Below are 9,374 nucleotides of genomic sequence, written 5' to 3' on the forward strand. Positions count from 1 at the left end.
GCACCCGCAGCAGAAACAGCCTGTTTGTTAGGAAACCATGTTCTCTCCTTCTCAGAAAAGCAGACTCTACACCTCCTCCTACCACTAGGAGGTCCTGAGCCGCTGGTTGGAGAAATAGATTCATTGGTGTTAAGCACTAAATGTTTCACTCAAAATGTTCTTGGCTTCAGAGACACATTGCTCTGCAGTCTTGGATGGAAAAGCTGACCAGAGGACCAGCGAGCACCCACCCGCACAGCGGAGTGACTGAGATGACAACTTAAATACCCTCTGCGATTCTCCATTTATCCCTGTACGTACATCTTTCTTTCCCCTTACACCTTCAGAAAAGATCACCACCAATAGCATTTCCTTTATGGTTAGGATGTCTTTGATGTTTTAAATTTTTTTATTTCCAGTTCCATAAGTGTGCTGAGCTCAGGGACCTTTTTAAGTTATTTATTTTTGAGACAGGGTCTTACTAAAGTCACAAAACTGTCAGTCACTATGTGGACTGGGCTCAAATTTGTGATCCTCCTGCCTCAGTCTCCCAGAGTGCTGGGATCACAGGTGTGCATTACCACACCTGGCTAGGAGTTGTTTTTTTTTTAACTGTTTGATTCTCATCATCTGGTGCGTACTATGTGCTCAGTAAGTACTGAGGGATGGAAGGATGACATTTTACAGAAGTGTAAAGATGGTTCCACCTAGTTTATGCGTTAAACTCATCCCTAACTTTGAAGACCACTAAGTTAAACAGAAGAAATGGAAGGCAAACCCAGCCCCCACGGGAGGATATATTTAAAGTGCAAAGAGGGATCAGAACGCGGCAGGATAACTTGCAACAGGAAGATCTTTTATTGAAACATCACCATACTGAAAGCCAAAGACATGTTACTATTCTACAAAGACCTTGTCACAGTTCATTGGAAGAAAAGGAGAAAAATCAGAGGACTCTCAATTAGGAAACCAGCTACATTTGGTGTCTTAATTTAGGGGGCCATCTTTTCTTGGTGGGGTGCGGTTCAGGAAGGCACCCTCTGTTCACTCTTGTTGATTTTGCTGGGTTTCTCTTCGGTGGTTTGAATTCTGGACGGGAACACTTTGCCACGAGTATCCATTTCTTCCACAACTGTTTTAACAATGATGGGTTTAGGTGCCTCTGAAATGGTGCATGGGAATGGTTAGAATTTATGAAACTCTTAAGTGGAAAATCACTCATCCTTTGAAACATATGTGAGAAAAAAATGGAATGCTTTGCGGGGTTTGTGTTCACCTTTTATCTGATTTCCTGGTCCTCTCTGGCCCTTTGATTTGAAACAAGATCTGTAAGAACAGATTTTGCATTAATTACTTCACTGTGAGCTTTGCTGAGGAAGTGGAACCAGGGATTGCAGGCAGGCGTTCATTGGACGATGAAGTAGTACCAGAAGGGGTTTTATCTACACAGATCTGGGTCACAGATCCTTTGCACTTGATTCCGTATAATCTTACTGGAAGTAATCTCCAGCTGTGTTAGTGGAAGCAGTACTTACGCCTCGTCTCCGTCTATGAGGCGGCAGTAGGTCTCGATCTCCTTCTCCAGGTGCACCTTGATGTCCAGCAGCTGCTCGTACTCCAGTTTCTGGCCCTCGGTCTCGGTCCTGACCTGGTGCAGCTGCTCCTCCAGGGCCCCGATCTGCGCCTGGATCTGGGCCAGCTGCGAGCAGTAGTTGCCCTCGGTCTCGCTGAGGGAGCACTCCAGCGAGTGTTTCTGTGGGTTGGGAAGACAAGAGTACCGTAGAATGTGTCACTGCGCTATGTCAGAAAAAGCCTGGTCCTTTAAAAGGCAATGAAGGGAGTGCATTTTACAAGGTGCAAGTCATTCTACGCACCCAACAGATCCCATCTGTTCAATATCAATCGCTGTCTTTATGAGCTGGCACACTCTTGCTTCAGAATGACACCATTAGAAGCTGACACTGCCAGGGGCCCAGGAGTGTCACAAAACATGAAGCTGTTTCTTCCTGGGGCACAATCTAAAGCTCCCTCTCTCCCATACTCATATATTCTGTGCTTGGGGGTTCTTGGGGTACAGTTTGCCATTTTCCCCAGGAATAAGTCCCCTTAGCCTGTGCTACCTCATTTCTAACCATTCGACAGCCTCGGCTCACGAAAGTTGTAGCTGTTGATTGCACCAACTTTGTAGAAGTAGAATTTTTAATATCCTTTAGGCTTTTAATAGTCTGATTCATTGGCTTGTGAATCCAAATGGGTTTATATAGATCCACAGAGGGAACACCTGCTAGATTTTACATGGCTTGAAGAGGAGGGTATTTTACCCTTTCCTATGCCAAATATTTTTATGTAAGCCCTTATGTATGTACCTCATAGCATCTTTTGTGGACAAGTTCTAGCGGTTTACTACCCACTGTGGGAAAAGCAGAGACTTGGGAGTTTGGAAATTTGGAGAAATCTCCTCGTTCCATCATACCCAGCCGTGGGGCTTTGGGGATCATTTGATTTCTTTCTTAGACGCTTCTTTTGGAGACAATGACAGGAGTTTTAAGTCTGCCTTGTCCAGGCCTCTGGCTTATTGTGGGCTAACGCGTGGGTGAAACTGCCACGCCAGCCCTTCATGAAAAAGGTGGTTATTATCATGACACATGTTGAGCTCCAGAATCAGCCTTCCCACCTCTATTTGCTTCTTGTTTATGCCCCTTAAAAAGAAACTCAAGTGCTCACAATTAAGTGGCCGAAAGATAGATAAAAAAACTAGGTACAAACACATTTCCGCTCTCCATGCACTGCGGTTTTTGGTAGTTTTACTTGGGAGAGAAGAGTCAGGGAAAAACTATCTTTTCTTTTTCAAGTGCTTTAACACAGCTGCGCTGGCTAATTTCTATTGCTTCACAGTTATTGGCATGTCGGTATAGTTTTCAGGCAAAGAATAGTATATGCAAAATGCAGATGTCTCACGTCATTGTCGCCATTCATGGATAAAATCTAAAATACGTAATATACTGTCTGCAAGGAAGTTCTTTCATTCGTTTCATCTTGACTTCCAAAGCCAGTCTGCCTCTGACTCGGCACTTACCAAGGCTACGTTGGACTGCAGTTCAATCTCCAGGGCTAGCGCCACGCGTCTCATCTCAGTAAGTTCGTTCTTGGCGGAGGTGGTGGCTCCGCTGTCTTCAGAAATCTGCTGCTGCAGCGAGGCGCTCTGCAAGGCGCGGGTCAAGTCAGGCATGCGCGCTGCCTCTCCTCCCTGCCCCACCCCCCCAGCACCTGGGTGGAACCTGGGCAACACCTGGGGCAGGTGGCACGCCCCGCCCCGCCCTGCCTCACCAGCATGGATTTACCTTCTCATTGAACCAGGCCTCGGCGTCCCTGCGGTTCTGCTCCGCCAGCGCCTCGTACTCGGCCCGCATGTTGTTCAGCAGCACCGTGAGGTCTACACCTGGGGCCGCGTTCATCTCCACGTTCACGTTGCCTCCGGCCGCGCACTGCAGAGCCTTCATTTCCTGAAAGAGTTTTGTTTAACCACATTAAGATTTCTTCTTCTTTTTCTTTCTTTCTTTGTTCTTTTTTTTAAAAATAACATTGTGTAGCCCAGGTCAGTCCTGAGCTTACTCTGTAGCCCAGGATGACCACTAACTTACTCACAATCCTCCTGTCTCAGCCTCCCAAGCGCTGGGATTTTGTACTACCACTCCCAGCTTTAGGATCTATTTTTTAAAGGAGCCAGGTGGCCAGGGTCAGGTGGCTAGGGTCCGTAGCTTTTCTGCGGGGCTTGTTTCATTGCAGAGGGATGAACAAAAACATTTTAAATAATCTAAGTCATCAGGACAAGTTGATAAACTCCTCTTGGTATTAATTTAATATATGGTGTTTGTCATCTGAAATTAAGTTTTCACTTAGGGAGGGAAGGTAGGTGCCTACCTCCTCGTGGTTCTTCTTGAGGTGGGCCAGCTCCTCGGTGAGGGTCTCCAGCTGGATCTCCAGGTCGGTTCTGCACAGGGTCAGCTCGTCCAGGACTCGCCGCAGCCCATTGATGTCGGCGTCCACGCTCTGGTGGAGGGCCAGCTCGTTTTCATACCTGGCACACATTTATCAGGCGATATTCATCACACTGCTTTTTAGATCATCATAAAACTCAGACTTTGAGAGTGAGAGTATTGCAACCATTCAGGACACTTCTGTTAGATTTCCCACAATGCAATTGTTAAATACATGTCCTTGAAGCAAAGGAGTGGAATTATTCAAACCTTCTTTTTGGGACCTTGACGTTCCTTGGGGTACCCCTTCCACACACCCCGCATAAATTTCCCAACTAAAAAGGCTCCTCAGCAGCAAGTTGTGCGAATATGCATTTGGTTTAAGGTGAATCAGTGAATAAACATAAATGAAGACTAGAGCTGACCTCAAGACAAGAGCTCTTCGGTGACCTTTTGTCACCTTGTCTTCGGGGCTACTTACTTCAATCTGAAGTCATCAGCTGTCAGTCTTGCGTTGTCATTTTGCAGTACCACACTGGCGTTACTCACAGTGGCGGAAATTATCTGATAAGCGGAGAGTTAGTTGAGAGTAAAGAAATAGGTTTACAAATTTGAATTTGTTTGAAATAACATTACCTATGAAGTTACAGTAATATTTTTTAGCATCTGTGTCTAATAACAGGAGGATTGTTTTGAAAAGGGGAACTTGAACTATGGATTCTCTTATATTCCCCGCTACTGCCATCCAAAAGACTCGTTCTGTTGGAAAGTTTGAATGTATAGTTGAAGACCTCAGATGGTGTTTGGTGCTTTCATATTATCAGAAACACATGTGTATACCTACTACCATGACCCATGGGAGGGTCGTGTTCAAAGGGTAGAGTTTTAACAGAAATTATTTTTGATGTTGATAATGAGCTGCTGAAATTTAGAAGCTGAGCCCAGAGCCCTGGTTTGACAGTATACACATTTGTGTGTGTGTGTGAATTCTGTGCTAAGTGTTATAACCTTCGACGCTGTGTCCCTTACCTGGTTCCTAAGGTCATCAATGATCGGAAGGTATCTGCTGTAATCGTGATCCAGGCCACGACAAGAACCAGGTCCAAATTTCTCGTACCACCCCTTGATCTTCTGCTCCAGGTCGGCGTTGGCCTCCTCTAGGGCACGGACGTTGTCCAGGTAGGAGGCCAGGCGGTCGTTGAGGTTCTGCATGGTCACCTTCTCGTTGCCGGACAGGAGGCCGTGCTCAGTTCCAGCGAAGGCAGCGCAAGGGGTACTTCCCGTGCCCAGCGCATAGCCTCCTGCTGAGGAGCTGCCCCCAAATGCACAAGAGAAGCCGCTTCCAATGCCTGGGACTCCACAGTGGTTTCCAGCTGAGAAGCCTGCACTGCCGCTGGAGAACCGCCCAGGGGAGTCCAGCCGCTTGGAGGCTGAGGAGAAGTGCACAGACATGGTGTCCACACTGGAGCAGAGGTCTGACCGTCAGTGGCCTGCTCAGGTTCGTTTGCTTTATATATACGGTATTAGGGTGTTTCTGGATAAACTCTGCTACTCATTGCAGAATGCCACTTGCCAGCTCATTGCAAATTATCCATAATTGGGTGATTTTTTTTCCTTAATGAATGTCTTTGCCCTACTGTTTCCATTTCCGTGGGTGGGGAGTTACCGAGGGGTTGTTATCTCTGGAGCGGGGCAGGGTGGAGTGTCATCAGGGTTATTATAGGGATGCCTTTCCACCTGAGTGTGAGCAGCCCTTCCTGTCTTCCAGGCGTCAGGGATATAAAATTCCTGCATGACTAAAAGAGTGTGATAGACCCATTTCTCTTTCCCACACCAAGAACATTGTATTTTCTCCAGAAAGCGCAGCATTGTAGTTATAGTTTTCAACCAGATGTGTTGAAAATAACTTTAGGACCATGGGCTCATGATACCATAGGAAGGAGGTCAGGTCCTGGGTGAAAACTGAGGAACGAACTAGGATCATCTTGGGAGACAGTCTTCCCTCTAAGCTAAACCTCCTAAATGTTTAGCAACTAATCCCCATACAATCTGAGTTTCGATTTTTTTTTTTTTTAATTGGTACCAGGAATCGAACTCAGGACCTTGCACTTGCCAGGCAGGCGCTTGTGCCGCTGAGAGTCTTCCCTCTATTGTGAGCCTACCTGAGTTACCATTTTATCTCTACCGGTTTTCTGCCTAAGTTCAGTTGCTAATCAGGTTCAGTAAAGAAAATGATTAACTTCTCTGGGCCTCAGTTTCCTCAGGTCTAAATGAAGGGGCCAGACTGTAGCCTCTAGGTGCCCTTCCATTCCCCAGACTTCTTGCATTTCTCCGTTTCTTCCTTTTGTTATTTCCAGAATGTGTTTTTTGGTGTTGACTTCCTCTGCTTTTGACCTCCTACTCATTCCTGAAGTTTGGGTCCCTCAGTTTAGAGATTTAGTGACTGAGGTCGCCCATCTCTGGGCATTGCCAGCCCATCGATTGCTTCTTCTATCTCTTCTTCTGTACTGACCACTTCAGTCCGCATGGGTCTCCGAGAGTTGCTTCCTGAAAATCCTTCCATGTCTCTGGCTGCTCCCTCTTCTCTCCCATTTATGACGTCTGTAGCCTACGTTATGTTGTCCCTTACGGTTTCGTGCTTGGCAGACTCTTCTTGATACAGTTTTTCTGTGCTGACTTGCTCTTCCTCTATTTTATCATTTCATTTCCCCACTCTCTGCCTTTGTTCTCATTATTCTTCCCACTTATTTTTTCCCCTCTTACAAGTTCTATAAAAAATTATTTGCTATCTTGCATTTCTCAGGAACAAGGGACCTCACTTTCAGTTTTACAGATTCGAAAGGAAGTTGCTCAGAATATAAATTTTCACGACCTAATAAATGCTTTGCAGAAAAGAAAGCCAGAAAATTTTATCAACCAAGAAATGATATTATTAGGGTATTATAACTTATTATATCACCCAAAATTATGGCACCAAAATATTATTTTTTTGCAGTTTGTAAGCTTATGCTGATATATAGGTATTTCTATCACCCCATTATATTCAATGAGTCACAACTTATCTTTCAAAGAAAAAGGCTTACTAGTACTTTTTTTTTTTTTTTTTTTTGGTTTTTCTCTGGTACGGGGAACCGAACTCACGACCTTGCGCTTGCCAGGCAGGCGCTTTTGCCGCTGAGCTAAATCCCCAGCCCCACTTTCTAGTACTTTTTAACTGAAATTTTTCCTGACTTTATTTTTTTGGGACAGGGTCCCCTTGTGTAGTTCAGGATGACCTTGAACTCACTGTGTAGCCTCAGCTGGCCTCGAACTTGTGGCGATCCTCCTGCTTCAGCCTTATGAGTGCTGGGATTACAGGTGTGCATGACCATGCCCATCTTTTCCTGACTTTTGAACTTTTAATTTTTTACTGGGCCCCAAAACCTGTGGAGTCAGATGTGATTATTGAGTTCTCTTGGGAATCTGGAGAATCCTAGAGAAAAGACCTCCAGATACATATTATTGAGCATTCTTCAGGAAAAGAAACTCATCACACAACAACCTTGGAATAAAACACACACACAGACACACGTGTGCACACTGTGTTTCCAGATATCTAAGGCTGCTTTACTCTTGAAAATGAACAGAATTTCAAAGATCGCCGTACAGTGAAAGCAATGCAATACAACAAACAGAAGCTTACAGAAACAAACAAAATAGCACCAAAAGGAAATAGAGATAATAAAGAAAGTGAAAGCACACTTTAAAAATGGACCTACTTCTAATTCTTACTGTTTGGAAGAACAAGAACGCTGCATATCCAAAGCATGGATCGAGTGGCAGTAAAACCGATCTGTAAGCACAAGAAAAAGCCATTAGAATTAAAAATTAACTTCTAAAATAAAACTTCAGTAGATAAGTTGTCAAGGCATTTAAGAATGTATCTTTCAAAAAGTAGATCAAGGGGATAAAAAAGATGGATAAAGGGCAAGTTCAGGAAAGTAGAATCTTGGTCCAAGAAGAACACCGTTAGGTAGGTCTTCTGGAATCACAGAAGGGAGAAAGGACAGAGACTTTATTTCACATACACTCTAGGGTCTCCTGGAGAACTGAAGGAAGAGCGTTTACATTCAGAGGCTGCCGGGAAGCACAAGCAGGAGGTGGAAACAGCACAGCAGTGTGTGTTCATGGTGCAGTCGGAGAAGGCTGGGAAGGGGAAGCCTGAACACACCCAACAGTGGGGAGCCAGGGGCGCAGCAAGTAACACTTTCAAGGCCCTAACCCACATGGGTGCCCAAACTACTGTCCTTTTCTTTGACAGTCACAAAGAGAAAGTGGAATAAAAATGTATCCACACATGCAACATCTCAACGCACGTACCTCCTTGGTGCCTTTTTCAGAAAGTCACTGGGGGGGAAAAACAGTGACAAAGGGAAGCCTTGGATCCATCCAGGAAAGGTGGCCCGGTGCAAGGGCGTCGACTGAACACCCTTGATTGACAGCTGGCTAGCAGTTTGAAAAGGGGATCTTCCCTCTGGGAGGCAGAGGCCAGAGGATTGAACAAAAGTTTGAGCCCAGCAACTTAGTGAGACCCCGTCTCAAAAAACAAAAGCAAAAATTCCTTGTCTATGAACCAGGTTCCATTCCTGCCACTAGATCATTAAATAAACTGGTGACTACACGAGGAATTATGTATAGCATGTACATTACAATATTCAGAACAAAGAAATGGTCAGAGGAAACTCCAACTTTGTGACTTTGCTTTTATTTGCCTAACTCTAACATGCAGCACCGTAGCGTATATAACAGAACAGAAAACGACAGGACTGTACTTGTACAGTACAATCAGCAAAAGTCACAGTATAAACAAAGTGTACTGTACAAAAAAAGACACGAGTTTCTATAAAGGAGATGTACAGAACTGTAAGAAAAAAAAAGACAGGTGATAAGTCCCAGGGGCGGCTTGTCAGTCTGGGTAATGTGCTTCGGCGGTCGCTCTGAACAGTCATTAGACAAGTAGGTCATGAAATGAGGAACATCTAAATAAAAAGTGAAAAAAAAAAAAAAAGGGCTAGAAGTTAGCTTAGTACAAAGGCCCTGGGTTCAGGAAGCAGGGAGAAATGGCTCTTGTTTCTTACTGACTGGGAGAATGGGGGTGTCTGACTGTGCTGCCTTCCAGGGAAGGGATAAACATGATTGCTTGGTGGTTTAATCAGGATGATAGTTAAAGCCAGTTGCTGGCTAGGAGGCAGGGAAGATTGAGGGACACGGATTGAGGTTAATACAAAATACAAAAATAGTGCGTATGTCTTGGTTACTTTTCTCTCATTGCTGAGACAAAATACCCAATGCCCAAAATTAAGGGAGGACAGGTTTATTTAGCTCACAGTTTGTGGAGGTTTCAGTCTACAATCAGCTGGCTCCAAGGCAGGGTGGCAC

At 44.9% G+C, this 9,374-nt stretch overlaps 1 protein-coding gene across 1 annotated transcript; it reads right to left on the reverse strand.

Moving 5' to 3' along the window:
• Positions 1-814: 814 nt before the first annotated feature.
• Positions 815-5,439, reverse strand: Krt27 (keratin 27, type I). The gene is made up of 8 exons (XM_005394369.2): positions 4,986-5,439; positions 4,438-4,520; positions 3,901-4,057; positions 3,321-3,482; positions 3,056-3,181; positions 1,515-1,732; positions 1,256-1,305; positions 815-1,141 (listed from the first exon to the last, which is right to left on the reverse strand). Exons 1-8 carry the CDS (start codon positions 5,406-5,408, stop codon positions 1,005-1,007), a joined length of 1,356 nt encoding a protein of 451 aa, XP_005394426.1. The 5' UTR covers positions 5,409-5,439; the 3' UTR covers positions 815-1,004.
• Between the last annotated feature and the right edge of the window lie 3,935 nt (positions 5,440-9,374).

Source organism: Chinchilla lanigera, unplaced genomic scaffold (genome assembly GCF_000276665.1).
Source record: "Chinchilla lanigera isolate Chin_1 unplaced genomic scaffold, ChiLan1.0 scaffold00050, whole genome shotgun sequence".
Classification (NCBI taxonomy): domain Eukaryota; kingdom Metazoa; phylum Chordata; class Mammalia; order Rodentia; family Chinchillidae; genus Chinchilla; species Chinchilla lanigera.

Bases quoted from the DNA above. Each gene is read 5' to 3' on its own strand.
- Krt27 (XM_005394369.2), bottom strand. From the start codon at position 5,408: ATGTCTGTGCACTTCTCCTCAGCCTCCAAGCGGCTGGACTCCCCTGGG. The intron at 4,521-4,985 runs GTAAGGGACACA...TCCGCTTATCAG, and splicing joins TTGATGACCTTAGGAACCAG to ATAATTTCCGCCACTGTGAG. The intron at 1,306-1,514 runs GTAAGTACTGCT...CTGTTCTTACAG, and splicing joins CTCATAGACGGAGACGAGGC to ATCTTGTTTCAAATCAAAGG.